Source organism: Drosophila melanogaster, chromosome 2R (assembly GCF_000001215.4).
Source record: "Drosophila melanogaster chromosome 2R".
Classification (NCBI taxonomy): Eukaryota; Metazoa; Arthropoda; class Insecta; order Diptera; family Drosophilidae; genus Drosophila; species Drosophila melanogaster.
The window spans coordinates 15,541,432-15,554,564 of NT_033778.4; the positions used below are offsets into that span (position 1 = coordinate 15,541,432).

Here is a 13,133-nt window from a genome sequence, read left to right on the forward strand (position 1 = left end):
TTTTCCAGTTGGAGTTTTTCAGTGTTCTGCGACGGTTGCAGTTTTCTTGATACGCAGTTGAAAATTGTTTAGTCCAGCCAATTACCATCCGAAAAAAACAGCAAAATGTCCGGAAAAGATAGGCTACCGATTTTCCCGTCCCGTGGTGCCCAGATGTTGATGAAGGCCCGTCTGGCTGGAGCCCAGAAAGGTCACGGTCTGCTCAAGAAGAAGGCGGATGCCCTGCAGATGCGATTCCGTTTGATTCTGGGCAAGATCATCGAGACCAAGACCCTGATGGGTGATGTTATGAAAGAGGCAGCCTTCTCGCTGGCGGAGGCCAAATTCACGTCTGGCGACATCAACCAAGTGGTGCTGCAAAACGTGACCAAGGCCCAGATCAAGATCCGCACCAAGAAGGACAACGTGGCTGGTGTCACTCTGCCCGTTTTCGAGTCCTACCAGGACGGATCCGACACCTACGAACTGGCCGGTCTAGCCCGTGGTGGTCAGCAGCTGGCCAAGCTGAAGAAGAACTACCAAAGCGCCGTTAAACTGCTCGTGGAGCTGGCCTCGCTGCAGACCTCATTCGTCACCCTGGACGAGGTGATCAAGATCACCAACCGTCGTGTGAACGCCATTGAGCATGTGATCATCCCCCGAATCGATAGGACTTTGGCCTACATCATCTCGGAGCTGGACGAGCTCGAGCGTGAGGAGTTCTACCGACTGAAGAAGATCCAGGACAAGAAGCGCGAGGCACGCATCAAGGCCGACGCCAAGAAGGCGGAGTTGCTGCAGCAGGGCATCGATGTGCGCCAGCAGGCCAATATCCTGGATGAGGGCGATGACGACGTGCTGTTCTAAGTATTACCTTGGATGTGTTTATTCCAGCAATATTATTGTTAAACTATTTTCTGTTCTGTATCCGTTTCCATATTGTAATTCGCAAAGGGCAAGCCACAAACTTAATTGTACCTATGTAGCAAAAGTGTGTAGACTATTCCAATAAGCAGAAAAGTATGTATTCCATTTTTGTAGTGTAGTGTAAGCTGCGCAAATCATGCATTAAAGTCTTGTTGTATCATACGATGTGCATTCTGTGTAATAATTAAGTGGAAAAAGGGAATTTTCATTGCAAAAAGGGTCATCTGACTTGTTTTATACAATAGCAAAAGCAACAAAAACAATTGCACAGTCACATGACAGCAAACATATGTCTGATTGGAAGCAGTGTTGGACAGCGCTCGTAGGTGTTTCGCTTGCATTGGATCAGCTGTTTGCGTGGCTCTTTTTGTGCTTGCACGCTTTTTAGCCGAAATTATTTATATTTTTGTGAAACAATGACCGAGTTCCAGGCCGTAGTTTTTGCCGCTGGGCGTGGCACTCGTCTACCCGAGGTCTTGGGGGATGCCCCCAAATGCCTGCTGCCGGTGGGTCCATATCCTCTGATTTGGTATCCCTTAAATCTGCTGCAACAACACAACTTTACAGGTAATTCGGATAGTCTGAATTAAAAACCTGGATTTAATTGAAAAATATTTCAGAGGTCATTGTTGTGGTACTGGAGCAAGAAAAACTAGAGATCCAATCTGCTCTGGAAAACACTCCCTTAAAGCTGAGACTGGACTATGCCACGATTCCTAGTGACGGGGATTTCGGAACTGCCGACAGTCTGCGCTACATATACGATAAGATCAAGTCGGACTTTCTGGTGGTCAGCTGCGACCTGGTCAGCAATGTCAGCCTATATCCGCTGATCAACAAGTTTCGGGAACATGATGCCGCCCTTGCAATGCTCCTATTTCCCAGCGGATTTGAGTCGGACGTTGTTATGCCCGGTCCCAAAAGCAAGCACAAACCGGAAAGGGATTTGATTGGCATCCATGCGGCCACTCAGAGATTGGCTTTCGTATCCGCCGCCAGTGACTGCGAGGAAACACTCAACATCCAGCGACATCTGCTCAAGAACCGCGGAAGGTTGGATGTATACAGCCGACTGGTGGATGCTCATGTTTATGTGCTGAAAAAATGGGTTATCGATTATCTACGAAGGGTTAGTTTTGATATGACCTTATAGTAAATTGTTTTCTAATATTCAATCTTTGCAGAAGGAAAATATATCAACCTTTAAGGGCGAATTTCTGCCGCATTTGATAAAGAAGCAGCACTCAAAACGACCTCCTAAAACGGTGCAGGACACCACATCCGAAGTGGGCGTGGTCACCAAGAATGAGGATCATGTTTTGCATGTGAGTTACTACTTGGTATTAACAGGTTACCTTTAGTACCCGTATACCCGTATTGAATATCATATAAAATCCTATTATGTCTTTAACTTTCAGTATGTAGGCCACACCATTCTGGACCAGAAGATCACGCAGACTTCACTGTTTAACCAATCTCTATCCCAATCCCCCTATCATGGCGATATTGTGCGTTGCTATGGCATTCAGGCGCCCAGAGATGCCATAGGTGTGCGGGTAAACAACACTTTGAGCTTCTTGGCCATCAATCGCAAGTTAGCCAGCATCTGGAACAATCTGTGTGGCGAAAAGCATCCACTGATCTCTCCTGGAGCCGTGGTAAAATCAACCCAAACGAAGGAGATCATAGCGGCTGACAATGCCAAGTTGTCCGAAAAGACTTCACTGAACTTCAGCGTTTTCGGACCCAACTGCATCATCAGTCCCAAAAACATTGTGGCCAATTCGTTAATTATGTCCAATGCGATTGTGGAGGAGGGCTGCAACATCGACAACTGCATAATTGGCCATCGAGCACAGGTGAAGAGCGGATCCGTCCTGAAGAACTGCATAATTGGACCCAACTACGTAGTTGAGGAGGGCACTCACAGCCAGGCAGTGCATCTGTCCAACGCGGATCAGTTCATGGAGATAGATATACAGTGAGCGGCTAACTTAATGTGGCTTCCTTTATTAACGAATTGAGTTAGAAGGCGGATTCTTCTAGCAGGACATTAAATATTACAAATAGGTACACAAAACTCGCGCAAGGATTTTCGGGCCTGACAGAGAGCTGGGGCGAGAGCTTAAAGCTACTTAGACGGGGAATATACACGAGAGGTGGATCCGAGGGAACGACAAGACTGTTTACTGCTCACTCCACTGCAATCCTCCTCACTTCCTCCGCTCGTAGAGGTACTCATCCTCGTAATACCTCGGCGTTGTGGCAATGAACACCTGCGGCCGACGCTGCTGCAGCGATATGTTGATCTCCTCGGGCGTGCGGAAGACCTGCTGTTGCTGCTGCTGTAAGTGCTGCAGCTGGGGAGCGGCGGTGAAGAATCGGTACGGCGCGGGCGTCACGGTCGGCGCCAACGTCTGTGGCCTTTGCTGGTGCAGCTGCAATTGGGGCTGGTGCAGCTGATGCAACTGCAACTGGGGCTGGACTGTGGTCACTGGCTGTGGCTTCCGGTAGGCCAGGGTAGTCGGCTGAGGTTGCGGCTGATGGCGGATCTGCGTCACCACTTGTGCTTGCGGCTGAGCCTGCTGTTGGTGGTGCTGGTGCTGCTGTGGCTGTTGGTACTGTACCCTCACTTGGGGCTGCTGCTGCGGCTGCTGGTAGGCTAGCACTTGGCGATGTTGCTGCTGGGGCTGTTGGTGTTGCTGCTGGTGATGCTGTTGCTGGATGCGTGGCCTTGGGGCGGCGGGCAACTGCTCCTCCTCGTCATCGTAACGCTCATGTTCGTAGTAGTTCTCCGGGAAGTAACGCTCCGAGTAGCGAAGCGTCACATTTGGCTTGCTCTGGTGCTCCTGAAGATTGATGGGCTTATACAGGTAGTCGTTTACAATATGGTACTTTGAGGACTGCTTGCAGATGTTGTCGTGGGAGGGCGGCATGCAGATGAGATGGATCTGGTGGAAGGTGAAACCCTCAGGACAGATCCACGAGTGCTTCTGGCTCTCTTGGCAGTAGTGGAACACTTCGCAGCTCAGCGACTCGTCGGCATAGTATCTGTGATTTAATATTAGCTTAAGTTAAGTTAAGTAATTGAAACTTTTATGACGATTGTACCCACCCAGAGTTTCTGTCCGTGCAGCTGAAAGAGGACTTGCTCAGCAGGGTGGACAGGCGATCGGGCTCCTCCACTTCTTCCTCCTCCTCCTCGCTCTCTTCGCTGAGGGGCTTCTTCAGCTGTCCCTGGATCTTTAGGTAGTTGCTTTGTTGCTTGGCATTTCGGTTGGCGTACACCGGACGTGGTGCCTCCTCCTGATCCTCCTCGCTGTACTCGTACAGCTGGCGCTGCTGCTGCGGCTGCTGCCGGTAGGCCAGATGCGTCTGGGCCTGCGTCTCGAAGTCATCTAGCTCCTCCTCGCCTCCGCTGGAATTGACGTCTAGCGATCGTGCCTCAAATCCCTTAGGCTTGGCGGTGGTGGCCGTGGCCGAGGGTGATCCTGTGGATGCACCCTCCACGCAGCAGGCCCACAGGCCGGTGGACACAGCCAGGACTAGAAGAACGGCTGACGGGATGCTGCAATGGATGCAATGGCCATCATTTGATGAGTCAGGCTGCTTTATGATATGGGAAACTCTGTGGCAACCAGACAATCAACCAAAAAAAACGCGGGAAAATATTTCTGCGAACCTTTTCGCGAAGATGCCGCCAAATTGCAGCCAAAGAAGGCAGCATCATCGGAGATCGTCATTGGCATCGGCATCGGCAGCCCAGCGACCAGTTATGCAAGAGACCAGAGACCATACCATACCAGACCAGCCAGGCCAGAAAACTTGTTATAGGCAACACGGCAAGTCCCCCAAGATCGAAACGGGCCATGGAGTTCGCTGCATGGAGATGCAACTGCGGCTGGGAAGGCAAGGAAAGCTGGGCGCTGGGAATCACTGATCAAGGCATACGCTTGTTATCCCAGCTAACCAATATCCGAAAACCAAAATAAAATGTTAACTTGGAAAACTGGCCTGGTATGGAAAGTTGAAGTGTGTTTTTGAAAAGATCAAATTCAATTCGGATGTCTTATCTAGGAACGTCACTTGACCATGAATTTCCAAAACTAGTAGACAATAATGAACTCCAGTTGTTCATTAGAACCAAGTCATTGCATTAATCATCATATTAAGAGAGTAAGTTAAAGAATATCACTAAGATATTTTTAGGCATGACTTTCTATTTGAAATAGAAAATGTGAGTAACTTATTTGATAGACTCTACTCTGTAAGCACTGGCTTACTGCTTGAATCTAATAGCTGATATACCCCGAGACCAGTGAGTATAAGGAGGATGCTTAGCTTGCGGCGGGTTCAATTTGAACGCCATTTACCCGAGACCCACTCGCTGACTCGACTTGGCTGAATGTCAACTGCTGTTCATACGCATGATATGTACCCCTGTCGCGGGGCGAATGGGATTGGAATTCCTGGCCTGGAAACCAATGGTACGATCCGGCGGTGGTGCTGGCCAGTCCAATTAACCAATGTTACGTGCCTGCATCTAATTGGGGCCATAACGTCAAAGCCCGAGTAAGAGTTGCAAATAGTTGGGCAAGGTGAAATATGCGAGAGAATTGTAATAAAAGCAATAGCAAAAGCAAAAGTCGGTCCGGACTTTTACTTTTCACGCCAAACGAGTGTCCGGCTGCTAGTGACTTTGAACCCGAGTATGCGGTGGACTCCATTGATTTGGGCCAGGCCAATAAATCTGGAGAGCGTCTTATGCAAGTATCGAAATTTCCAGCTGGCAATTTGTCAGCCAGTCGCTTGGCAGCTGCGAGTTGCTAGTTGCAAGTTGGAAGTTGCACCTTTGAACTTTAGGAGCTGGCTGAGAGTGCCACTGTTGCCTGTTGCATTGTCACTGTCAGCGAACCTTTTTGCGCAACCTCCATGGGAATCCGGGGGAATCTGCCCCAAGGAATTGGCTTCAGCGCCAGCGCCACCTCCACCCCAATCCCAATTTCAATCCCGCCTGCAACACATGCAAATAGCTGTGCACATTCCAGCGCAGCCTGGAGTGCTCCACTTGCGGCACACAAGCACCACTTTCGCAGTCGCAATGGCCAGAGTGTCTGCCATAAATGGGGAATTGGTTGCATGTGTCGGGATCTGTCTCTGCTTTTGGTCCAGATGCAGACGTTATCGCACTGCAGTTACATCATGCATATATAGCTAAAGCATAGAGCACAAAGCATATAGCATATGGCAGTGGAGCAGCCATGGAGGCGATGCGTTGATGTTGATGTTGATGGTTTTCGTCGACCCCAATCCCCTGGCCCGATTTGGACCCACTTCTGGAAACCACAAGACAGGCTGAGCCGTCGGTTTCGTTATACATTTTAGCTGAGTTAGCTGTGAGTTGGTTTTTCTCTGTGTGCCACTGGGGTTTCTTGCGTATGGAACTCGGACTATATTTGCTTTTGATTTCCTTAAATGTTGGGTGTGCGTCATGTTAGGCGGACATTTTTGGGGTGACATAAGCGCCGGTCTAAGATTACGACATTTGGCAACCACCTGCATTTCGATAAGTGTGCTGGTTTTTCGGGAAAACGAGAGTGTAAATTTCTTGTATAACTCATATAACGAACGCATTTTCCCCGGGAGTTGGCAGAGAATTAAGAGCTAAGCCCACTTAGTGCCACAATCGCTTGGGCTGCCCGCTGTTTTTCCTTCATTACAATTTCAATTTCCATTTCTCGACTCTTTAGCGTGTAATCGGTTCGAGTTTGTTGCCTAAGTCTTTTGTTTTCACTTGCTGTAGTTGGTTTATTCGAGTGCTTAATTAAACACTGGCTCGTTAACACAACTCCCGATGCCATTAAACTGTGTGAAACATGAAAACCCAAAAAAATAAACTACATTGCACTGCTTTAATTTTTTCCTTTTTTTTCACTTTTATCCATTATTTTGTTTTTTTGCTTGATACAAATTAAGAGCTGTTAATGTGCGTGCAGTTAGGGCGGTTGGTTTTTAATGTGCTGGATATTTACGTTTGGTTGATTTCGGGCATCTGGATAATGTGACTTTGTAATGGCTTGGCAATGGTTTTTATGTTCCACCGTTTTTCTCTTTTGTGTCTACTTATGCTGCGGTAATTTTCACAAATCTGTGACCTTCACTCGGGATGTCTTAAGTGGGTGTGTTTGCTTGGCTTGGCCCGATGACGGGCGAAATCGAACGAGCCAAGGCAAAAGTGAAAGAAATAAAATCAATTCGATGGCAATTTATTAATTGCGCCCCCTCCAAGTACATACACCCCATCAAAAGTGACCAGAAAATCGAAAGCAATTACACCCGGGGGGGGGGGGGCAGTGGGCGTGGCTGGCAGCACGCTTGGGCAATTGCGCATATCTGTGCGTCGCTGTAATTCCAAACGTTGAAATATTGCGTATACGCCACATGCGTCGCTGTGCGTGCATTTGATACAATTGCCGCTCATATTCGCAGTCACTTATATAATGGGCCGAGCATGAGTAATCCACACGACTTGACTTTTAGAAAGGACCAGCTTTGTGATGCAATCTGTCACGGAGATTGGATCTCCCCATGTCCAGCAGGCGTGACCGTTCCGAGTCCTAATCGATTAATCTACTCTCGGACATTCGATTGCCACAAAGCAAACATAAATTGAAGTCAAGAGATTAAGATATTGGGCAATATGCAAAGGAGCAAAGTATCTTGAAAACCAAATCTTTCTGCCGAGATAATGAAATACAATTCGGATATAATAATCTCAGTGGTTTGTGTAGCTTCTAGAAACAGAACTCAAAAATCATTCTTTTTGAAACCCAATTCTTTACCAATAACAATATTTAAAAAATATAGTAACAGAGTGAAGTTCTTCAAGATAAGTTGGTTTTCAAAATACATTTAAGAACCTCGATAATTTGATACCTAATTTTAATCCTTCTAATAGTAAGCTTTCCAGTAAAAGGTCCTAACTTTTTTCCGTGTAACAAGTCATATAAATAAGTACAAGTATCCCCTTGGGTTTAAGGCAGCTGCCTCAATGAACTGTCGGCAAACAAAAGCGAAAACTCCCACGCCAAAAACACACACAGACAAGAAATCCAACAGAAAGATATAGAAGGAAAAGTCAGACCAACTACGGCCTGGGCTTGGGTTTTCTATCGCAGTCTGTGTTACGTATGTCGCTGCTGGGTTTTGAAATCGCCCAAAAGAATATTTCGTGGTTGCCAAGCGGCCCAGAAAAATTGGGCCGAGAGAACCCCGGAGACCGAGACAATACCGAAAATGTTAATTATCGTTTGCAGCGACTGCAGCACGAATTTGTGGCCGCGAGGCAGGCCAAGTCCAGGTTCAGATCCAGGTTCGGACTATGATTCATAGGCGCAGTGGGTGGCTATAGAACTTACTGCATGTTGGGGCGATGGCTTCGATGGGTATCCCAATAATCCAAACAGTTTTGGCTCTGGATAACACACTGCACTCACTGGGGGGGGAATCACTTTATGTTCGCGTGTTTGTCTCTTGGCTTTTTAATATTTATCACTGTGTTGCACTGCTCGGCAGCTCGGCTCTTCTTCTATCTAATGCTGCTGCTAACGGTTCACTCGTCTGGCTCGAACAACAAAATGAATGACTTTCTTTGGCTTGTTTATGTTTTATACCAAAAAGTAACCCCACAGCCGAAGCCGCCCATTGAGAGGATTGGCTGAGAGAACAGCCACTTCTTTGGGTCTCTCTATGACTCGGGCTTCTCTCTTTGAGCCAAACTCTTCGTTTCTCAACTCAAAAGACCGTGCACGTTGAGTGGAGTTTTCCCCATTGAAGCCAAGTTCGTTCTCTAAGTCTTTTGATTTGCATCATAAGAAATTATTTATTTTAGTATCGCAAATATTATGATCGTACATTATTTATACAATTAGTACTATAAGTATAGAATATATTTAATATATTCTTTGTTGCTTTACTAATAAACATGTACGACCTAATCGAAGGGAAATCTTTACTGTGTCCGCTAACAGGGTTTTGGTTTTAGGCTTGCCCATTAGTCATAAACCAATTGATATTACTCATGCATTCAGATTTATATCTTGAGATCTGTAACTGTAGCTTGCAGTTTCGAAAAGGCCTTTCCACATTTGCATCCATCAGATACACCTAAGTGGCCGTCGAACGGGCAGATAGAAGCTGCTCAGATATAGTGTAATTAACATTTTCGCTGTTGATTTTCTCAGCCTTCGTTGCGCATTTTGCATGTTTGCTATTTTCAATACAATAACAACAAAACAGTTGCAGCAGCATCAGCATCAGCAGCAAATAAAAAAGTAATAAAAATCATTCGCGCCGGTTTCTTCAACGAGGCTGCGACTTCGACTGCGATGCTCCCACAACGAACTTCAGACCACAGAAACGAAACCTGTGCGGCAACTCATCCCATCTCATCTCATCTCAGCTCATCTGGTCTCGTCTCATCTCATCCGCCGAATGAAATGCTAAAAGCTAGCTGCTGCTCACCGACACACACGGCCAACACACATGTCTGCATTTGTTTGGCTAATATGAATTAATTTACAATACTGCAAACGCCTACAAGTGGGGGGGATGGTGATCGGGGTTTTACTGACGCCTCCGACTGTTGAACTTTTGCGTTTCTGTGCTGCACTTGTAACTGCAAATGTATCGGCCCCTCCATCTCCATCTCCATCTCCAACTGCATCTGCATCTGAATCTGAGTCTGCTGCATCTGTATCTCTTTTCGGTGGACAGCGTTCAAGCATTTCAATTGCTCGGCGTTCAATGTCTGGACACTGACCGCTTGCATATAGCCGCAGATATCTGGCGTGTCTATATACGTATATATAAATGTATATCTTTATATATATATATATAAACGATTTGGCAATGCATGCAAAGAAGCGTAACGCAAAGAAAGTGCAGCAGCAGCTTGTTGTTATGATTGCCGCCGCTCGAATAAGAAAACTGAAAATGTTTGAAGCTTGCGATTTTCAGCCAGGTGATATAACAAGTTCACATAATTTGGTGGCTTTTCTTTTCGTTTTTTTTTTTTTCACCGCCCGATTCCACATTACATACTTCGACTGGTAATGCATCAGGAGCGACAAACAAATCAAGCAAACGTGCAAACAGCTCCACGATTCGGGGGATAATTGCAGTGGTGGCAGCTAATCAAAATTATTCCCAGGCGGGTGCCGCAATTATTAGGCATAATTAATAAATGTTTTGCCGGATTAGTCAGCGCGAAAGGGTAAACAAGTTGTACACAGAGAAATATCACTTCCACAGGTGGTAGTTCAATCATTTAAGCTGATGATTGATTGGTATTTAATGCGTTTATATAGATATTACATTTCGATTTTGATAAAGAATGCTATTTAAAATTGGATTTTAAATTCAAAAGGCTGGCCTAATGAATAGATAAATACCATTATATGTGCTAAGTATTTTTTGGGTCGAAGGTATTTGTTTGGAAAGGTCTTGCCCAGACGAACACCCGAAATGCACCTGTAACTGCAATGTCGCTGACTCCCAACAACGATTGTCCCCTAATAACACGGGTAAAAAATTCATTACACGAAATAACTGGCTAACTGGCCAACTGCTGGCTATTATGCAAAGTCCAAGTCCATTCCAAGCCCAAGACTGAGCCCGATCCACTCCATGCCAAAGCCATTCCAAAGCGGCACGTTTCGAGGAAGTTGATTGTCACAAAGCCACTCATAATCATAACTGTGTTTGCTGCCCCATCAGCAACTACCACAACAATGGTTGTGTATGCCAGTAACAACGACAACCACGACGGTCAGGTTCATTGGGGGAAATTATAGACATTGCGGCCACTATAAAACTGGAAAAAATATTGTAAAACTCAAATCGCACTTGGGCAAGGCCTGGCGAAAAGATTTTGGAAATTAGCCATTGCCTATTACCACTTACTAATGCGCTTTTGTTAGTTTGTACGATTTTGTGGCTCCACTTGGGCACAACTAACATTCGCGTTTAAATGGTGAAAAGAGGAAGAATAAATAAACATTTAAGAGCTCTTTAAAACATTCATACTCTTATTTTAACTTTCTTTCGTGCGGTTTTATTACAGTCATACAGTTTTCAAAGACCTTAGCCAAATAGTTTTCAGTGGTGTCAGTTTAGTGCTGAAATTGAGAATTGAGCAGCGGACTTTGCCACCTAAAATGAAACTAAACCGAAATGACATAAAAAAAAAAGGAAAGAAAGACAATAAAACGGTGGCAAAATGTTTTGCATGTGTCCATGGTCCACTCATTTGTTTATTAACTAATTAGCCCCAATGCTTAATGCTCCACATATTTTCCAAGCGAGATGCCAGTGCGTAAGTTGAAGTTATGTCACTCGGTTTTCCCTCTTGCCAATCTCAATCTCTTAGTGCGGGATTTCTCAAGAATTGCGATGTATCTTAATGGTAAAAGCGAAAGTAAATCTGAGCTCGGAAACGCGGATCCATTAGCGTTCTAATAGACACGTCACTCCAGAAGTTCAAGGTTTCGCTCAAAGAGTGGCGAATCGAAATTAATTACATCGAAGTTGTATGGGCGTTGTTTGAGCACTCTATTCATGACTTTGGGGGCCGGAATTGGCAGTTTTAGATTAGCAGTTCGTTTGTGAATTAAACAGATTAAGTAATTTGGCTGAGTATTTCAGGTGGTTTCTTTGGTTTGGAACAAATAAATTATTTACATTTAATATTGTCCTTCCAACTTCAAAGCATATAATATAACATTAACATGTTAATTTCCATTGGGTTTCCTTTTAGCATGTTCCTTTAAAAGCTTTCCATAGAGCAATTCAATTTCGACTCTGTTATAAAGTTTAAGATTGGTTCCTCTCGGGACTTTTGGGACTTAATTGCCTCGCATTAGCCATGTGCTTAAAGTTATTTAATAGATGATTAAAGACCCAACAACTGACATCACCCGCCAGCATCAACGGACAATCACACACCCACAATTAGCGGGCAGTCGGCTCCAAAAACCGTTGCGATTAATTCCCAGCACATTCACGGCGTCATTAAAGTTATAACCATCGTTTATGCCAAGTCCACAATGGCCAAGTATTAGACCATAAAGCCAAACTCGAAAGCCGGAACTCGTCCGCCAGATGATTTGTAAGTTTTTCAACTAGATTGTTTTGCCACTCGAAATTAGATCGTATCTGATCAGTGGAAGTTACGTGTTGATACCACGTCGCTGCATTTTCCGTTTTCGGTGCGGAAGTGACTGTGAACTTGACATTGGGGGGGCGTGCCCCGGAGCCAAAGAAATGCAAATTTCGATCCGTTCTCACAGCTCACAAAAAAAAGTGAGATAGTAGAGCGGAAGGAAGTTAAATCGGAACTAAGTTTTAGCTAGCTTGCATACAAAACTTAAATGAAACTATCAGCTTAAATGAATTATTAGTATAGTAGTATTTATTATCTGATAACTACAGCTGAGGATTATTTCAAATATTTTAAGGGTTTTACTTGCTAGATTTCAAAATATAATCATATCATTATTAAAGCTAATTAAAACATAGAAATAGTTGCAATATATTATTCACATTAATGAGAAACTCAGCGTAGGTAAATCAATCAAAACGAAACAACCTTACCTCCAGATTCGAAATGAACATATTTGGTTTTCGAGTGTCCGAGCTGGTGCGTAATTCAATCGAAATCAATTGCAATGCCTTCGCTAACAAATTACCAATCCACGCCAACCTCAGGCAACAAGTGGCAACAAAGGAACAACAATTGGAAATGGGGATTGATAAACAAAAAAAAACCCAACAGCCAAGAGCCAAAACCGAGCGAGCCAAATCCGCTTTTGTCCAATTGTTGCGCACTTGAAGCATAAAGCGTGCCCATGGAGCAGCCACCTGATGGCGGCGGACCCCAGCTCCGACGGATGAGCTCCTCCGCCACGACCACCGACCAATTGGGCATGGCTGGCTGCATTGGCAGTCCCACGGATCGCCACAAAAGAAATGCTGACGCGGTCTTGGACTTGGGAGGCTACATGGTGTACCCAGGTATTTTGATGGTGGGTGGGGGCTAGCACTCTACTCCTCTACGATTTGGAGCTGATTCGGCGGGGCTGGCGGGCTCATTAATTTCGGTTCAAGGCATCGAAAGACTTTTTTTTTAACTTTACGCAAACTCGCTCGTTCCGTTGCCGATTTGTAAC

General features: G+C 45.3%; 3 protein-coding genes across 3 annotated transcripts; 2 read left to right on the forward strand and 1 right to left on the reverse strand.

Moving 5' to 3' along the window:
* Positions 1 to 3: 3 nt before the first annotated feature.
* Positions 4 to 1,067, forward strand: Vha36-1 (Vacuolar H[+] ATPase 36kD subunit 1). Its single transcript, NM_143730.3, has one exon. It carries the CDS (start codon positions 106 to 108, stop codon positions 844 to 846), a length of 741 nt encoding a protein of 246 aa, NP_651987.1. The 5' UTR covers positions 4 to 105; the 3' UTR covers positions 847 to 1,067.
* Positions 1,068 to 1,229: 162 nt separating this feature from the next.
* Positions 1,230 to 2,978, forward strand: eIF2Bgamma (eukaryotic translation initiation factor 2B subunit gamma). Its single transcript, NM_137202.3, has 4 exons — positions 1,230 to 1,473; positions 1,527 to 2,035; positions 2,091 to 2,231; positions 2,325 to 2,978. The coding sequence occupies exons 1-4, from the start codon at positions 1,323 to 1,325 to the stop codon at positions 2,889 to 2,891; spliced, it is 1,368 nt and encodes a 455-aa protein (NP_611046.2). The 5' UTR covers positions 1,230 to 1,322; the 3' UTR covers positions 2,892 to 2,978.
* On the reverse strand, positions 2,885 to 8,553 carry CG8192 (uncharacterized protein). Its single transcript, NM_137203.3, has 3 exons — positions 8,325 to 8,553; positions 4,022 to 4,474; positions 2,885 to 3,957 (listed from the first exon to the last, which is right to left on the reverse strand). Exons 1-3 carry the CDS (start codon positions 8,327 to 8,329, stop codon positions 3,120 to 3,122), a joined length of 1,296 nt encoding a protein of 431 aa, NP_611047.2. The 5' UTR covers positions 8,330 to 8,553; the 3' UTR covers positions 2,885 to 3,119.
* Positions 8,554 to 13,133: the final 4,580 nt, after the last annotated feature.

What these genes read in the sequence shown, in the direction of transcription:
- eIF2Bgamma (NM_137202.3), top strand. Translation starts at nt 1,323, where the DNA reads ATGACCGAGTTCCAGGCCGTAGTTTTTGCCGCTGGGCGTGGCACTCGT. An exon ending in GCAACAACACAACTTTACAG is followed by an intron (nt 1,474 to 1,526) that starts GTAATTCGGATA and finishes AAAATATTTCAG; the next exon opens with AGGTCATTGTTGTGGTACTG. An exon ending in ATGAGGATCATGTTTTGCAT is followed by an intron (nt 2,232 to 2,324) that starts GTGAGTTACTAC and finishes TTTAACTTTCAG; the next exon opens with TATGTAGGCCACACCATTCT.
- CG8192 (NM_137203.3), bottom strand. An exon ending in TGCACGGACAGAAACTCTGG is followed by an intron (nt 3,958 to 4,021) that starts GTGGGTACAATC and finishes ATTAAATCACAG; the next exon opens with ATACTATGCCGACGAGTCGC.
- Vha36-1 (NM_143730.3), top strand. Translation starts at nt 106, where the DNA reads ATGTCCGGAAAAGATAGGCTACCGATTTTCCCGTCCCGTGGTGCCCAG.